Source organism: Sus scrofa, chromosome 8 (assembly GCF_054392235.1).
Source record: "Sus scrofa isolate SSC_HxYL_T2T_F1_AM1 chromosome 8, Sscrofa_HxYL_maternal_Yorkshire_Landrace_v2.0, whole genome shotgun sequence".
In the NCBI taxonomy this organism is placed as follows: domain Eukaryota; kingdom Metazoa; phylum Chordata; class Mammalia; order Artiodactyla; family Suidae; genus Sus; species Sus scrofa.
Window position 1 is genome coordinate 30,400,476 of NC_139390.1, and position 18,638 is coordinate 30,419,113.

Sequence of the window (18,638 nt, forward strand, 5' to 3'; positions counted from 1 at the left end):
ACGGGAACTCCCGGCAGCAGATTTTTTAATGGCAGTCTTGTTCAATTGAATCCCCCAAATCCATGCCAGTGATAATTAATCACGTTTAAATTATTTATATCTTTAATAGCTATAAAACACTAAATTATAAATCTTTATGAAATTAATATTCAAAAGCAAAAAAGTTTTATAATAAACACTGCTGTAAAATTGAGGTCCATACTTTACCATTCAGACTGTTGATTGATTGATTAGTCATTTTGCTCTCTTGTTGACTTCTTAGTCAACATAGGCTTCACCCTCCTAAATCCTGTTTTCATTATCATGTTTTGACGTCATTTCTAACCAACGCATAATTGTATGTTCTGAAAGTATAAAAATTGTATTTTTTGTGTATTTTAGCGTGTTTTCACACTGCTCGAAAAGACTTGGCTTGGCACACCAATATGGTTTACCTGGCAAAAAACATCAGGAAACTACCTTGCAGTAACAGGGTAAGTAACTTGTGAGTGTTAGTTAATCATCTTGACTCCAGGTGGTTGTGTGCCCACCCAACCACCCTATTTAGTGAAGATTCTTGGGTGGTGATTGAATTGTATGAAAAGGTGTATATTTATTTCCACTAATGTCGCAGTTCATAGATCCTTTTCTCTGCTTAATAACTTTTTCCATATAAATTATAAAATGATCATGAGAGAATACTGAAGTTACTTGTTCAAAAAAACTCCCTTTTTTTGGCTTTTTAGGGCCACACCTGTGGCATGTGGAAGTTCCCAGGCTAGTGGTCCAATTGTAGCTACAGCTGCCAGCCACAGCCACTCGAGATCTAAGCCTTATCTGCGACCTACCCCACAGCTCACAGCAATGCCAGATCCTCAACCCACGGGGCGAAGCAAAGGATCAAACCTGCATCCTCATGGGTACTAGTTGGATTCGTTTCTGCTGCACCAACAATGGGAACTCCCAAAAAACTACTTTTTATATAAATAAGAAGAAACATTTAAATCACATCTTTGTGTTCTGATTGCTTTTAGAGCTGATCACATTGTGAAAATCTTTGATCGCCATGGTCAACAAAGAAGTGAAATTAACTTATCTGGGTAAGTACGGAGGCAGATCAAAAACTTTTTCAAGCTTTGTTGCCTAAAAGATAAGAAAACAAGTGTCTTAAAACTATAATCAAGTAGAATTTTATGACTTATATCTAACCTGTATTTGTTCTTCTGCTTTTTCCATTTGAAAGAGATTTGGTTTTTTTATACCACAAGTAGTCAATGGACTATATAGGTATATAGCATATGAGTTAGAGTTTATATTTATATATACGCATACATTCACAGATAAGCTTTAAGGCAGAATTATAAATGAATTCATATAAAAGAGTTTTTATTTAATTACAAACAAGCCTTAGTGTGTGTGTGTATGCAGATAAGATAAGCCTGGGTGACTGTGGTATATCCTCCCTAATAATCATTGGAAAATAGTTACTTTATACATACTACTTAAGGGACAAAGGCTTTATCCATTTTAAGGAAATCATTTTAGATGATGGTAAGTATTACAGGCATTTTTAATGATTCAGTGTGATCATTAGGTATGTTTATTATTTCACTGACAGGTTCAGTGGTTATTACAATGTGTAGAGTCCCTCACCTAAATGGTCTTAGACTGCTAGGCTTTTTATTTTTATTTTTTATTTTGGGGCCTCCCTGTGGCGTGTGGCGTTCCCGGGCCAGGGATCAGTTTCGAGCCTCAGCTGTGACATACTCCTCAGCTGCTGCAGCACTGGATCCTTAACCCACGATGCTGGGCCAGGAATTGAAACTACCTCCCAGCACTCCAGAGCTGCTGATTCTGTTGCACTGCAGCAGGAACTCCTGCCAGGCTTTTTAAATGCATGTGTCCTCTCTGTAGTTTATCTCCACCATCTTTGCAAATCAGGTTGCTTTACTTCTCTCCCACCCACCTGATACACCATTTTGGCATTTCCCACCACTCTCTTAATTGTTACTTCTGGTTTCTGTATTCCAGGAAACAGAGGGCAAGCTAGATAAAGAAGGCACTTAATAAAAACTTCTTTGGGAGTTCCCATCATGGCTCAGTGGTAACAAATCCGACTAGGATCTATGAGGATGTGGGTTTGATGCCTGGCCTCACTCAGTGGCTTAAGGATCTGGTGCTGCCGTGAGCTGTGGTGTAGGTAGCAGACAAGGCTTGGATCCTGCGTTGCTGTGGCTGTGGTGTAGGCCGGCAGCTGTAGCTCTGATTCAACCCCTAGCCTGAGAACTTCCACATGCCGCAGATGTGGCTCAAAAAAGCAAAAAGAAAACCTTACCAAACCAAAAAAAACCCTAAAACTTCTTTGAGGAGTTATGTTATATAGAGCATTTCCTATTTATAACTTTATTGTCTTAATCCAACCCCTTTTCTTATTAAGATAGTAAGAAATGTTATTTCCATTTCATATTTCCGAATTCAGTCTTACTATTTGCAATCCTGCATCTACCCAGCCTTGATCTGTTTATAATATACAGTTTATCCATATAAAGCTTCGTTTCTTATCAGTACCTTTTTCTCTTTGTAAATCTGAAATAACCTTCCAAATTTGATCATACAAATAACCTCTTAATTCCAGATGTGATCATTTGTAGAGGTGCTTGGTGAGTTTGTTTTACCAAAGGCCAGGTTCTTTGTAGGTTTCAAGAAAATCTGCTGGAGTTTCCTTGTGGCACAGCAGGTTAAGGATCCAGCATCGGCACTGTTGTGGCCCAGGTCACTGCTGAGGTGCAGATTTGATCCCTGGCCCAGGAACTTGCACATGCCATGCGTGCAGCCAAAAAATAAACAAAAAAAATCTGCTAGCTTATTTGGTATAATTATATTTAATATAGTATATGGAAATATTTAGAATTCATATTTTTTCAACTTCTCAACAACGAAATTGGTGCTAGTATTATTGAAGAAGTGGATGCTGCGCTATATTTTTCACTTTAGAAAGTTTATGACCAATTCAAAAATAGATTGAACGATCTTGTTATAGACAAAAATCATGAATAGCTGCGTGTTTAAATTTTTTTCCCCTACATAAAAAAAAAAGTATAGTCGATGTTTTGCTCTCTTTTTTAAAAGTAACTGTGTCGCTATGGACTGGGATAAAGATGGAGATATCCTAGCAGTGATTGCTGAGAAATCCAGTTACATTTATCTATGGGATGCCAACACAAATAAGACCAGCCAGTTAGACAGTGGCATGAGGTAAGGATAACTTTTTTTATTTTTTTTAATCTTCACGTAGAAGCATGATTATTTGCAGATTTGATGCCAGCAGTATTTACCACTTTCATTATAAATGAGATGTATTCATGAGTTTTTGTAAAGAAAAAGTTCATCTTTTTGTTATCCTATTAATTTGCCCAATTAATTAGAATAAAATTGTTATAATTATAAAATATAGTAGCTTCTTCAAAAGTTGCTTCCAGTGGAATATACTAAAAAGTCCAAGAACAGAGAAAATGTATATGGGAAAATCTGGAGATGGTGTTGACTGCAGGCATGGCTGGATCCAGGGGTTCTAATGATGCAGTCAAGATTGTCTCCATCTCTCAGCTCTTCCTTTCTCTGTATTAACTTCTAAGTCAGACGTCTTATGTATAATCATAAGAAATCTTATGTATAATCACACATATACACATACACATATATATAATGCGTATAGTAATAATCGGTGCCTCTTGGTGTCACGGGGCCTGCCGATGGGTAGGAAGAGATTGCACACATACCGTAAGATTAGACTTGGCTTTTCCAGCTTACTTAGCAATGAATAACTGATCCCAGACAAGCAGGGTGGCCCCAAGCAGAGCAGGACCAAACGTCACCTTAGTGCACTTTCCCTTGACCCTCCAAAGTGACGCTCGAGTCTCACATCCACAGGTGATAGTGTCTGATCGACATTAAATCCTGCTGGGTCCGAGAACCTTCAGTTCTTGCTCTGCCCCTTTACACTTCAGTACCTCACTGTTCAAAAGATTTTGCACATCCTGTGTGCTCCATTCAAGAGAATGTTTTTAATATCAAGTACTGGTTCTTGCACCAAACTTGGCATCAGTGAAGCCAGCTTCTCAGCCAGAGGAAAATGCATAAATAACCCCAGGTGTTTTGAACTGGCGACTCTGCCTCCCGCCACTTCCTCACATCATCTCAGGATTGTTGTGAGAGTTAATTGTATGCCATAGCCAGGCACCAAAATAAGAACAATGTGAATGGTAGATGTTATTGTCATTATCATTAAGGTAAAATAAAGGGTGTTGTACTGTTGATGTTGATACCTAATGTCTAAAGGCCTTTGGCTGTGGAAAGGTATCCCTACTCATTTTTTTTTTTGTTAATGATCAATCCATTACATTATGATAGTTAATAAACAAAATTTCGAATATCAATTTTTAACTATTTTGCACACTTGAATTTCCTTTAAACAATTTAAATTTAATTTACGGATGTAATCTGATTTCTTTTGAGCACTTCAGACACAAATTATTCAGAAAACATTCTAATATAATCATTGCAAAGCTTACTGCAATGCCCCTTAACTATCTTAAATTATTACGTGAACACAATGGGTTGAATTTGTTATCATTTTCGCTAAATGTATTTTTTATACTTTTCTATGATTATAGTGGTACTTAACCCTGATCCTACCTAGGCCTATAGCAGTAATCATTGAGTTATACGCCTGGGATCCAGAAGTATTTTCAGAGAAACTCTGAATACAACATCTGGTTCATCAACCAACAATTCATTCTTTGTGGGATCACGGGAAGCGGTTGCTTCTCCCAGGGCCATTCAGACCTGAGCACCTGTTCAGCCGCTTTTCTGATTGCCGTTATCACATCAGCAAGATTTTTTAAAGACAGTGCCTTTCGGCCTTTCACATAGCCACATAGTTTGCCCTTTTCTTTTTCTTTTCTTTTCTTTTTTTTTTTTGTAGTCAGTTGCATTTTCCTAAAGTAATATATTCTTTACATTTTGCTTGGCCAGAAATATTTGTAATTATTATACCCTGGCCTGATCTGTTAGCATTATTGGAAACTTATGTATGTCTTAGTGTCTTACTGTACTTTGTAGGGCCCTCTGGAGTCTGTCCAAAGAGAGATGGAGTCCATTTAGCTAGCTCTTCTTTTGAAGATAATTGATTCTGTGGTCTTCTTGGAGTACCCTGCTTAACCCTCTCTCTAGCTGGTTGTTGTGTGACTGGCAGTACTGATCAACTATTGGATGGACTCTTACTACATGTGACCACTGTTGCTGAGAGGCCTCGTTCTTGTCATATAGTTTCTCTTTTCTCCTGTACTATTTTATTCATGTCTTCTGAGAAGCAGACTCCCAAAACAGGATTAAATGTGTAAGATATTTATCACAGGAAACACCTACGTGGGGAAGAAGAGGGTAGAAGAGCCATCAGACCATAATGCCTGTCTGACCCTTTGAAGGAGAGAAGGAAGAAAGGGAGGGAGAGGAATTTCCGTCATGTCCCATCGGTAGCAAACCCCACTGGTATTCATTAGGATGCAGGTTTGATCCCTGGCCTTGCTCAGTGGGTTAAGGATCCAGCGTTGCCGTGGGCTGTGGTATAGGTCGCAGTTGTAGCTCGGATCCCATGTGGCTGTGGCTGTGGCCGGCAGCTACAGCTCCAATTCGACCCCTAGCCTGGGAACGTCCATGTGCTGAGGGTGTGGTCCTAAAAAGACGAAAAAAAAGAAAGGGAGGTAGAAGCATCTTAGACTGCAGCTCCATTCTGCCGAGTTCCGCTCGGCCCAGTCTGAGCCAAGGTTACCACCGAAGGAGTCCCGTGTCTCCAAGGAACGGCCTCAGCAGTATCCCGGCCACACTCCTTTGTTGCCCGGTGCAGTCGGTGGAAACATGCAGCCCCAGCACACCGAGGTGATGGACTCCAATGCGTAACAGCTGGGGCCCTTGGGCTTTCTTCCCCCCCCCCCTTTTTTTTTTTTTTTTGTGACATCACCTGTGGTGTGCAGAAGTTCCTGGGCCAGGGATTGAACCTGAGCTACAGCAGTGGCAATGCAGAGTCCCTAACCTCTAGGCCACCTGGGAGATCTAATTTTTTTTTTTTTTCAGTTACCCATTCTGTAGTTGGAGATCTGAGAGGCATATCTCATGAGTGCCATACTTAATTAAATAAGAGACAACTGCATATTTATCTTTTATAAAATATGTACTTAATATCTTTTATAAAATATACTGTATACTTAATATAATTACAAACATACACTCAACTGAAGAAACCTAGCAGCCTGGTATTTTAATATTTCTCATTAAAATTAATGTTTAACTAAATATTTTAATCACCTATTATTAGAACTAACTTTTCCTATGTTTTAAGTGAATTTTTTTCTTCCAAGTGTCATGATGTTTTATGGCCTTTCATTGAACTCAACTTGTTTCAATCACATATGGAATTTTTAATGCTCAAATTCCCCTAATTTAGCCAGAAGAAACCCCTTTAAGCTTACTCTTTTGTTCCTTTTGTTTTGTTCTTTTTTGGCCACCCCTGCAGCATACGGAAGTTCCCAGGCCAGGGACTGAATCCAAGCCAAAACTGCAGTGTACACCATAGCTGCTGTAGGTAGCAACACCAGATCCTTAACCACGGCGCCAGGCCCGGGTTCAAACCTGCACCCCTGGAGAGACAACGCTTGATCCTTAACCTGCTGTACCACAGAGGAAACTCTTTTTTTGTCCTTTTATTAACTGCATTCAACATTCTTGAAAGCTGCATAGCTTTCTGAAAACACTAGCATGTTCTATCTTTGCCTCTTAAAGTTTGGCTGCAGCTCACCTGGAGAGCTTCTGAAAACACCTGACAGCTGGGCGCCACCCCTGGAGTTTCTCATGCTGAAAGACTGGGGCGGGACCTGGGAACTAGCGTTTCTGAAGTTCCCAGATGCTGCTACTGGTCCTGCAATTGCATTTTCTTTTCTTTTTTTGCTTCTTAAGGACCCACCTGTGGCATATGAAAGTTTTCAGGCTAGGGGTCTAATCAGAGCTGTAGCCGCCAGCCTATACCACAACCACAGCAACACGAGATCCAATCTGTGTCTGCAACCTACACACAGCTCAGGGCAATGCCAGATCCTTAACCCACTGAGCAAGGCCAGGGATTGAACCTGTGTCCTCAGGTTCGTTAACCCCTGAGCTACGACGGGAACTTCTAGGATTGCACTTTCATAAGCACTTTTCTAGACCCATTGTGATTTCTTTCCTCAATATATGGAATGAGCTTCTCTCCAGGGAGTCCTGATTCCCTCTAGTAGAGAATCATGTAAAAGTGCAACCTGTGAGTCCTACAATGAGCCCTAAAAACTGGTGGTGAGTAAATGTGCTTTCTACCTCTTTCTGAGCTACTCTTAACAGTGACAGCTGGAAAATATATGTCCTTTTTCAGGTCATGGATTCCCAGCGATTGTTCCAATTTAATATATCATGTTATCAGATTTTAAAAAAAATTAATTGTCTCATCATGAGTTCATCTCATGAAATTTAAGATTCTGTCGTGACTGAATTGAAGCCTAGATTCATCATACATTTGTCTCTCTGAACCTAAGATCGTTTTACAATGTCTCAAAATGGCTTTAGCACTTACTCTTTGTCCCAAAGCATTATGTTGTAATTTTGTACTCCAGCTTCTAAGTAGATGTTAAAATGATTCATGAAGTACTTTTCAAAAGGACTCTTTGGGGGTTATGATTGTGCACTGTTTAGTAATTTATATCTTAATGTTACAGGGATCAAATGTCTTTCCTTCTTTGGTCAAAATTTGGAAGTTTCCTGGCTGTTGGAACCGTTAAAGGGAATTTGCTTATTTATAATCGTCAGACGTCGCGAAAGATTCCTGTCCTTGGTAGGTTATAGCTGGCAACACTGCGAAATATTGGAGATGCTCTACATAAATGTAAATTTTTACCACCTCAGATTTCCCTGATACTGCAAGGGAAATTTTGTAGTTTCAAATTAAGACTCCCCTGGTCAAGCCATTCATTTAGCTAAGCTAGACCATCCCTCTTCAGCTCCTACTAAGAATTTCGCAGGCTACGCTAAGCTGAGCCTGTGCCATTGGACACCTTCCATCTGTCTCACCCAGATTGTACCTTTGGCACGGAGTAGCTAATATGCATGTCAACGCCTTAGTAGTCAGACCAAGATATCTGATGACTTCTTGGGCAGAGTCTATCCAGCCTCCTAATTCTGACCCCTCACACACTCCAAACACTAATCTAGGTGTAGACTAGGAGTTGCAGTTGCCTCAGGGAGTTTATGTGTGTTTATTCCTTCTCTGACCCTCTAGGTTCAGTCTCTTTGGTTGCCCCCAACCTCTGGTCACTTAGGATCTGCTTTCTGAATACCCGGAGGACACAGTATCCATTCTTTTCAGTTACCGTAATGTCATGCTGGTGACTGGTGAACTGAGTGGCTTAATTACATACAGGTGGCCAGTGTAATGCACTGCTAACGAAGAGATTAAATGCTGGAGATAATAGTGCGCACAGAATTCCTGAGAAAGTGCCTTTCTTTTAAAGACACTGGCTCCTTGCAAATTATTTTCACATGTATGCATATCTTGCCTACGAATATTTTTAGTGCTCTAGCTAAACTAATGTCATTGATCCATATAAAAAAATTTAAAATTTTTGAGTTACAAAAATCAGCTTTTGTCGTATAGATTGATTTGTCTCTTTGACTTCAATAGTAGGCGTGTTCTCTATCCCACCTCGTTTGCAGGTATACCTGTCAGTTAACTCAGAAGCCCCAGAAATTTTGACACTTGAGGCATAAGAAAATAATTTGTCAGTGCATCATTATTTTGTGTCAGTACCTGTCATGTATACATGATTTTATATGTGATCTTTGTATTTAATATGAATGTTGATTCTAATCTCAGTCTAATTTATTGATGTAAAATGGACCTGAAAAGAGTCAGGTTAATTATATATCTTAGGTTCTTTAGCTGCCTCTTTCAGAGTTGGTTATGATTTGTGGCTCTGCTTTTTTTCCATTTCAATAATTTACTTTCCTAAAACCAAGCCAATCCACTTCTGATAGCAGGTGCATGACAGCGTGATCGGCCAGTCAGCTTGTTTCATCTTGCTCTGGTTTATCTCCTTGAACTGGGCTAGATACAGGCAGTTCTCACTTTGCATGGTTCTAATATGCATGGATTTCGTTGACCACAGTTTACTTAATATTGCCAGTCCCCCAGTAACATGATTCACATTTCATTACTGTAGTATATTAACTATACATTATTATTAAGTTAATCAGTACGTGTCAAGTGCCCAGAACACCATTAAGTAAACTCACAGAACGTGTTAACTGTCTTTTCTGATGTTAAGGCAGTTGAAACCTGAGTTCTGAGCCCTAGAAGGAAAGGAAAGATTTCTTCTCCCTTTCTTGAGTGGAGAAAGAAGTTTGTCTTTGGCATCTTTGCATCTCTCTTCCCTCCTTTTTCCCTTTGAATGCCTGTTACTTGGGATACCCACTTCCAATGTACCACCCAAGTGTCTTAATCTGTGGTCGGCACAGTCTCCTTTGTCCTAGCCTCTTGCTGAATGTTCCCTGGACCTTTGTGCTCTGGTCTCCTGATTTCCAGTGCTTCCTCTCTAGTTCTGTATTTATCTCTTTCACACTCGACACTCATACATCCAACTACTTACTCAACATCTCCAGTGAGATTTCTAGCCAACACTTCCAATTTAATATTGCCCAAACCCAGAGCTCTCCCTCTCATCATTGATGACGTTGCACCCTCTTGAGGATTTGGGCAGACCTTATCATTATCCTGGACTCTTCTCTTTCTCATACCCTCTACCTCATTTGTCACAAAATCTTGTAGAATCTACCTCCAAATATCTCTATAGAGTCAAGACTGTTCTCCCCTCTACTCCTTCCAGCATAGGGTGGGGCTCGGATACCTTCCACCTGAATTTCTGCAATCTCTTAACAGGTCTGCCTGCTTCAGCTCTTGCCCTGCTATCGCATATTCTCAACCCAGAAGCCAGAGTGAGCCTTCTGCTCAAACTCTGCAGAGGCTCTCCATGTCACCCCAGGGTCAAAGTCCTCACAATGGCCAGCCACGCCTTCCATGCCTTGGCCCTTGCCAACTCCCTGACTTCATCTCTTCCTCATCTTTCTTCATGTCCTGGCCTCCTAACTAAGCCTCTGACACACTTGGCACTCTTTTGCCTCAGAGTCTGCTCGCTTAATGACTGTATATTTGGAGCTTGCTTTCTGCTGTATTAGGGTCTATAAGGGACATGATCTCTGTCTCAGTATCAGCTGAAGTAGCAAACACTGCTACAGCACTTCCTCTATGCCTGGCGCCCTTCTAAATGCTTTAAGTCCTTTGATCCTCAACCCTCTGAGAGAGCTCCTACCATTATCCCCAGTTTTTGGACAATGGGACTAAGGAATAGAAGGGTTAAGTACCATACCCAAGGTTTTGCAATGTGTTGAAACCACTGAATCCAAATACAGGCAGTCTGCCTCAGCAATCCATAGACTTAATTACCCTTGGGACTCTTGAGTATTTACATATCCCAGGACCTTCAACAAATGTCCACAGTCAGGCATGTGATGTCCACCCCAAAGTAGGGTTTTTGCACTGGCTAGACAGCTCAATAAAAAGGTGTTCTAATATTTAGTGGCTCTCTCATATCCCTCCCTAGCTAAATGGCTCAATCGTAACACAAGCCCCACTAAGGTGCATTCATACTGGCACCTCAGTATTATCGCACATCTCTGTGTATCCTTTAGTTTTCCATGAATAGTCAAAACTGTGATGTTGAATCTGTTTATGCCAAAGGTCCACCACACCATGACGCTGAATATAGTCAAGATAACTTCAGCGCTTTGAGACTGACTTCTCGTGTTAGGTTTGGTTATTTGGGAAACAAACTCGTCAAGGGGTGGACTGTCTTTTTATAGTAGGGCCTATGCTCATTCCCACATAAAAAGTTGGAAAACAGGATTGCCTTTATACTTAGTAGTAAACTGTTTTAAATAAGGTTGCTTAGACACTAACTGCTTTGATGAGCGTTTAAATTCCCTCATCTATTCAGTGTCCATGGTATATTACCTAAATTTTCAGATGAACCCCACAGATTTTTAAAAATATCTTTTGGAGAAATCAATATGTCTGTACAAAAACATCTCTTTTTCAGGAAAACATACTAAGAGAATCACATGTGGATGTTGGAATGCAGAAAATATGCTTGCTTTAGGTGGTGAAGATAAAATGATTACAGTTAGTAATCAGGAAGGTGACACGATAAGACAGGTAATCCAGCCATGTCTCTTTGGTCTGCTATATTCAGATTTTCCTCCAAATAAAGTTTGTCTCTCAAACCAATCTATGAAAGTTAAAAATCTCTATGTGAGAAATGTATACAATAACTGCATACCCTAAACATCACAATTTTTTCTTTTTATGTCTTAGGGCATTTTTCTTCAGTATGAATACTTTATGCAAATATTGTCCTTTGTACTTTTCCCATTATCTAGTATAAGCATGGATTATCAACTCTGTGGTAATAGTCAGACAGTGTAATTGTTAAATAACTCTATTTCATGTATGTGTATTTACAATGTAAATGTTAACAACTGGACTCAGTATCAGGTCTGCCTGATTTTTTTTGGGGGGGGGGCTGTGCTCACAGCATGTGACAGTTCCTGGGCCAGGGATCAAACCCACATCACAGTTGCAGCCCATGCCAGAGCTGCAACAATACCTGATCTTTAACCCCCTCTGCCACAAGGGAACTTCCAGGTATGCCTGATTCTAAAGCCCATACCTTTAACTGATATGTTAAATTGCTTCCAAACTAATCCTAATTAAATTTAATTTTAGGGTTAAATTTTATGCTATTTAAATTTCCCTAAATTGAGTAGATCTTCAGAGACCCTTCTTCAAGGGAATTTATATCACCAATAGGTATATAATCTCTCCAATGGCAAAATTTCACTTTGGATGATTTGGCTTACAATTTAGTATTTGTAGAGCAGTATTGACAAGCACATTCTTTGAATACCTGCAAATTACATGGTACTGTAGAAGAAATAGGAAATATGGTCTTATATTAGTTATCTATTGCTGCATAACAGCTTTCCCCCAAAACTTCGCAGTTTAAAACAACAAACATTAGGAGTCCCCGTGTGGTGCAGCTGGTCAATATTCTGGCATTGTCACTGTAGCGGCTTGGGTCGCTGCTGAGGCACAGGTTCAGTCCCTGGCCTTAGAACTTCCACATGCTGTAGGTGTGGCCAAATTGAATATAAATATAAAACAACAAACATTGCTCCACAGTTTTTATAGATGAGGAATCCAGGTTCAGCTAAGCTGGGTGCTTCTGCCTCAAGGTCTCTCATGAGGCTGCAGTCAGGCTGGGCTGCAGTCTCATCTGAAGGCTTGACTGGGGAAAATCTCTTTCCAAGCTCATTTGGTTGTTGACAGGCTCAGGGTCTCAGTTCTTCTCTGGCTGTTGACCGGAAGCCTGCCTCATTTCTTTGCCACACAGATGGCTCCATAGAGAACCTCATAACAAAGCAGCTGGCAAGAGGGTGAGAGGAGTCATTCAAGACTTAGGCCACACTCTCTTAATGAATAACCAGATCTCAAAATTATTTTTGCCATATTCTGAGTCTCTAGGTCCAGCCCACTCTCCGGGCTGGGATGGGGAATACACAAAGGCACAAAACCCAGGAGGTGAGGATCATTGAGGACCATCCTAGAGGCTGCCCACCACAGGCCTCTTGTCTCAAAAGAAAAGTGATCCCAAGAAAACACGTATGGCCCTATATGACAGTCAAGTTGTGTGGTAGAGCTAACTCCTTTAGCATTTGTGAAATAAAAGTCATGAAGTTGGGTTGTGAATCTGTAAGGGGAAAATGATCTAACTCAGTCAGGGTAAAGGCTAAACTATTGTAACAGACCCCAAATTACAAAGACTCTAGGATTATGGTTGTTGGGGTGGGTTTTTTCCCCCCTCTCTTTTTCTCACATGACGAAGAGGTAGGTGGGTCATCCCTGTATCTCTGCTTCACCAGGTGCCTTCTCTCTTATTGGTCCACTATTTTTCTAATGTGTTTTGCCCTCATTTGCATGGTTAAAGCTAGCGTGCCAGCACCGCATCCGCATTTCAGCCCCCAGGGAAGGGAACCGGAGAAACTAGGAGTGAAAGAAATTTGTGCACAGCCTGATCTGGAAGATGCAGTCATCATTTCCGTTCACGTCCTTTGGTCACACCTCACTCCTGCTGGGAAAGCTGCAAATGTGGTCTTCCAGGGTGACCATGTGCCCTGCTAAAACTCGTTTTAGTGGACATCATAAGACATTTAGCGGTTGCTGTCATTCACTCCAAACAGAATAAAACAAAGATAAGAGGAAAAACCTTGTTCATGGCTTGTTTGTAACTGAACTGACTGAAAATGTAGGCTGTGAGAATTTATAGAATATAAGGCTGAAGAAAAAAGTTGGTTCTTGTTATTTAGAATGTTTTGAAAGTATTGAGCAGATTACAAGTGGGTCTTGAGGAATATTAATGTGGCATTGCTGTAAAAAGTAGTTTTTGGAAACCTTGTGATTTTGAATATTCTATAAATTCTGTTTTGAATTTATTATATATTCTTTAGAATTAGCATGCTCAGGTCCCCATATCAGATGCCATCAGTGGATGCTGGCAGTTTTTTCCTTTACTGAATCAAGACATGACCTTAGAGACTTGTCCATGTAATATCCCAGGAAGCCACTGTCATTGAGCCATTATTTAATACAAGACAACTATTTTCCTTTTTTTTTATTTCCTATTTTTCATCTCAAGAAGTATGCTTCCAGAATTTGACATACTACTTTGATGTGGTAAACAAAGCATGTCTTAGAGTATTGCTTCATTTGATATTTTCTCCAAATTGCTTTGACTTAGCTGTTCTGCAGGGCCCTCCAGTGGAACCCGTGTGGATTTATTTTTATTTATCCTGCTGAGGACTTATCTTGCTTCCTGAATCTGAAGATTGCTGTCTTTCATCAGTTCTGGAAAACCCCTAGTCATTATGTTTTTGAAATTCACCTCTTGCTCTTTCTAGTCTATCTTTTTGGAGTAACTGTTAGACATATGTTGAATCTTCTTATCTCTCTCACGCTCTCTTTCGTAGTTTGGTCATTCTGTGCAACCTTCAGGGTAATTTCCTCAAATCAATTCACTTATTCTTTCTTTGAATTTGTCTAATCTTCTCTGTATCCCATTGAGTCTTTTAATTTTAATGACTCCAGTTTTTATTTGTAGAAAGTACTTTGTAAAATCTGCCTGGACTTTGAAAGAAAGTGTTGTCTTTTTTAGTATTGAGTCCTTTTATGTTTTTAGTCATTTTAAAAGTGTTTATTTTGGAGCTCCCTAGTGGTCTAGCAGTTAAAGATCCAGCATGGTCACTGCCGTGGCTTGGGTCACTGCTGTGGCACAGGTTTGATCCCTAGCCTGGGAACTTTTCTTATTTCGAATTATGAGCTCATCTTCAACAGAGCTTATCTATGGAAGTTTTTTTGCAGTGTGGGAAGAAGCTTTAGATTTCATTTTTGCAAAATACTTTAGGGAGTTTCTAGACCACTCATAATGCAAATTTGGACCTTAGCCATAGTGAGCATAGGAGGTAAGGTCTTGAAAATAGTTTTTCTGACCCAAAGCCCAGAATAAACCAAATGGGCTTCTTTATTTTCTCCTTTTGCCGGCCTCTACTCTGCGTATCTGTAGCATCAGTTTCTGCACACACTTTGGTTTTCAGTTTGGTCTTTGCTTATGGCCCCTGGATGTTTTCCTTCCCTTCTTTCAAACTTGTCTTAGCCATTTAATAAGATGGATGTTCCGTTTCATCCAGAATTTCTAGATGTTTGTAGCGGTGGGATTTTTAGGTTGTCAGTGCAACCTGTAATGGAAATGAAAGCAGCTTACCTGGGGTATTATTGATATAGTGAATTGGAGTGTGGGCTTTATTCATAGTGGTAGTACTTTCACCCCGACAGACACCGGTGAGATCAGAGCCCAGCGACATGCAGTTTTCCATGATGAAGACTGATGACCGGACCTCTGCCGCTGAAAGCACGGTAAGAATCTTAAATCAAATCCAGGCCCAGCTGATTTTGGTAATTTTGTAGAATATACTGTCTCTTTTTCTAGGATGGTTCAGAATCTATAGTGGTAAATAAATTATCATCTTTATTTGGCCCAAATGAGGACAGCTTCCTGTTAGGTTTGTTGCTGTTTTTCTCATTCTTATGGGAGCGAAAACAGTGCCGGCACTTTTATAAATGAGGGTATTGATTTCTACGTGGTGTTTTACTCTCACTCTGTCAGATGTGGTGACCAGAGCTCTGGAACCTACAGGTTTATTTTTTTAATAGCTTAGATTCGTTTCCCCTGCCACACAGTAACATTCTGAAACCCAGATGATTTTCATAATCAACAAGATCATATTTAATGGAGTAATGTTTCTTTGTTTCTTAAAAAGCTCTTATTAAATTGATGACATAATTGGTAGCATCTTAGAATCAAAGAAATATATTCAAGTGTGCCTCTTTTTATGTGTATCTTTTACACTTAATGAGCCCAGTAAGTAAGGCACCCTTTTCTCTCCCCAACAGTTACACCCTCAACTGAGAATTGCAGTTAAGCCTTTACTTATGAGTAGCAAAAGGATACTAGTCTAGCCACATTGACCAGTGCCCTGCAGGTGATAGAAAGAGTGATGATATAAAAAGCCAAGCTAGATTATCTGTACTGTGTGAACATGTAATCCCAGATGGCTCAAAAATCCAAATCAGATAGCCTTAGAATAGAAGACTCTGTACTCTGAACATGAATTCAGTTTCAATGGAACTATGTCAGACTTACATTCCTGCACAGTACTCTTTCTAGAGGTATAGAGAATTTTAAAGTTATCCCATCAAGCTGTTTTTTTTTTTTTTTTGTGGGGGGGGGGAGAAGGGTGCTTTTTAGCGCCGCACCCAAAGCATATGGAGGTTCTCAAGCTAGGGTTCAATTGGAGCTGCAGCCACAGACCCATGCCATAGCCACAGCAACGCCAGATCCGAGCTGTGTTTGCAACCTACACCACAGCTCACCGCAGCGCTGGATCCCTAACCCACTGAGCAAGGCCAGGGATCGAACCTCTGTCCTCATGGATGCTAGTCAGATTCACTTCCTGCTGAGCCAAGATGGAAACTCCCCATCAAGCTATTCTAGTGTACTTGGGAGGGTATATTAGATGTGTGTAAAGCCAAGGAGCCTTCCCAGACTATGTATTAGTAAAATGTTACAAATGTTTGGAGTTAGTCACATTGTTAGCTTACTAATTATAACATTTAACACTCTAAATTTGGTTCATTTATAAATTAGGTTTCTGCTGTTTAGAAATGCTTGTTAGTCTTTTCATGAAGTGCTAAGTAATTCATTTCATAATCTCTTAATCTCTCCTGGCAGATAAGTGTAGTTGTTGGCAAGAAAACTTTGTTTCTTTTTAATCTGAGTGAACCAGACAACCCAATTGATCTGGAGTTTCAGCAGCAGTATGGCAACATTGTCTGTTATAGTTGGTATGTACAAAAGCTCATTACAGAAAGATATTCCATGTTTCTCCTTACTCATTATAGTATATTTAATTTTTGTCTACAACATTTTCACTTCCATATATAACATTTGCTGGATTACAGTCTCCAATTGAGAATGTGAAACTACCTAGCCTATTAGCTATTAATTTATCCTAGCCTTGATAAATTACGTTCTCTGATCCCTTAGTTTTAAGGTACTTGCTTATTTACCATATCGCCAATGGTAGTTAATCTCCATTTTTACTGTATTATTGTCTTTGCTGCTGTAGGTATGGTGATGGCTATATCATGATTGGTTTTTCACGTGGCATTTTTGTGGTCATTTCCACTCATGTTCGAGAGATCGGTCAAGAGATATTTCAGGCTCATGATCATAAGGATAGTCTCACCAGTATTGCTGTATCACAGACCCTTAACAAAGCTGCTACATGTGGCGATAACTGGTAAGTTATATTCGCATACTCCCAGGAACGCTTGTATAAGGAATATTCAGGAGAGTCAACAAGACATTGTTAGCTCATATTTATCCACCATACTGACACTGTTAGGACATGTCTGCAATGGAAAACATCTAAGATGCCTTTACCTCTGCCTTTAACACTCAGGGCAAAGCCTAAAATACTAAATGTGTACTAAATACAAACCCTAAAATGGAGTATGCTTGAAGACTGACTTTGAAACAGGCACTTCAGTGGCGTTCCTGCCCTGGCACAGTGGGTTAAGAATCTGACTGCAACGGCTTGATTGCTGGCCTGGCACAGGGGGTTGAAGAATCCAGCGTGGCCATACCTGCAACCTACCATTGGATTTAGTCCATGGCATAAGCACGCTCCACCCCGTCTCTCTCACTGAATACAGCTGTCAAACCTGAACAGGATCAGTGGACAGCTATTTAAGGAAAAATAAGAAGATGACTGGAAGTTGAAATACACCTGAGCTAGCAGTGAGTCTCCCATTTGTCTCCTGGTCTCTCTCAGGCAGGACGTAAGGCAGCCTGAAACCTGGAAGGAAACACTGGAGCAGAGGCAGAGCTCTGAGAGAAGCTCTCTAGTTCAGCCTCAGGTTGCAGGAAAGAGAACTCCAAATACTCAGAGAGTTGGGGAAATCCCCCCGTTTTCTTTTTCTTTTTTTAGGGCTGCACCTGAGGCATATGGCATTTCCCAAGCTAGGGGCCAAATCTGAGCTGTAGCCGCTGGCCTATGCCGCAGCACTTTTTTCTTTCTTTCTTTGTTCTTTCCCGCCCCAGCCACCGAGCAGTTTGATCATGGCAGTGGCAGCAAGAACCCACAGACACTGAAAACTTTGATGGAGGGTAACCCTCCTCTTCAATCGGAGGAGTTGTGGTCTTAGGAAGATGGCACACACCTCTGTTGTTTATTTTTCTCTCTATCCTCCCACTGCTTGGCCACAGGTAGAGGTGCAGTTGTAGGAAGTACAAGGCAAAACAGGGCAGTGAGAGCCCCAGATTTCCTATTGAAAGACTAGACTAGAAGAGGGAGCCCCAGAGAACCAGAATATACCAGGGAGGTCCTGGAGAAAAAGGAACTCTGGAAAGCAACCCTATAAATCCCTGAGCTGTGTGTATGTGTTTCACATCCTAAACACATACCAAAGACTTTGAAAACAGAAGTCTAGGTGCTATACTGGCCACTGAGTGGGCCATACAGGGACATAGCGGAATACCACTGCAAAGGCTTCGAAAATGAAACTGACACTGAAACCATAAGCCACAGAAGCCTAGTTGAATTATGTGGCCTGAACCCAACTGGGCTCATTGCCTGCTTAAAAGGAAAAAAAAAATTAACCTTCTCCATGGGATTTAAACAAGACAGAGTTTCGTAATATTCAAAATGTCTAGAATATAACCCCAAATTACTTGACATATGAAGAATCAGGAAAATTTCAACTCACTTGGGGAAAGGCAATCAAAAGACACCAATGCCAAGATAATACAAATAGCACCATTTAAAAAATGCTCCAAGAGGTAAGGACTAGT

At 40.4% G+C, this 18,638-nt stretch overlaps 1 protein-coding gene across 18 annotated transcripts in view; it reads left to right on the plus strand.

The window, feature by feature from the left end:
- WDR19 (WD repeat domain 19) overlaps window positions 1-18,638 on the plus strand; it is a 92,350-nt gene that overhangs the window by 3,444 nt on the left and 70,268 nt on the right. For all 18 annotated transcript variants that reach the window (XR_014812318.1, XR_014812321.1, XR_014812320.1 and 15 more), the window contains exons 2-9: window positions 382-473; window positions 1,014-1,079; window positions 3,109-3,234; window positions 7,779-7,894; window positions 11,211-11,326; window positions 15,059-15,139; window positions 16,515-16,627; window positions 16,912-17,085. Coding sequence is in view for 3 of the 18 variants with exons in the window: in XM_021101109.2 (XP_020956768.2) it covers window positions 382-473; window positions 1,014-1,079; window positions 3,109-3,234; window positions 7,779-7,894; window positions 11,211-11,326; window positions 15,059-15,139; window positions 16,515-16,627; window positions 16,912-17,085 (884 nt within the window). In the remaining 15 variants the exon portion in view is untranslated. The remainder of the gene's footprint in view (window positions 1-381; window positions 474-1,013; window positions 1,080-3,108; window positions 3,235-7,778; window positions 7,895-11,210; window positions 11,327-15,058; window positions 15,140-16,514; window positions 16,628-16,911; window positions 17,086-18,638) is intronic.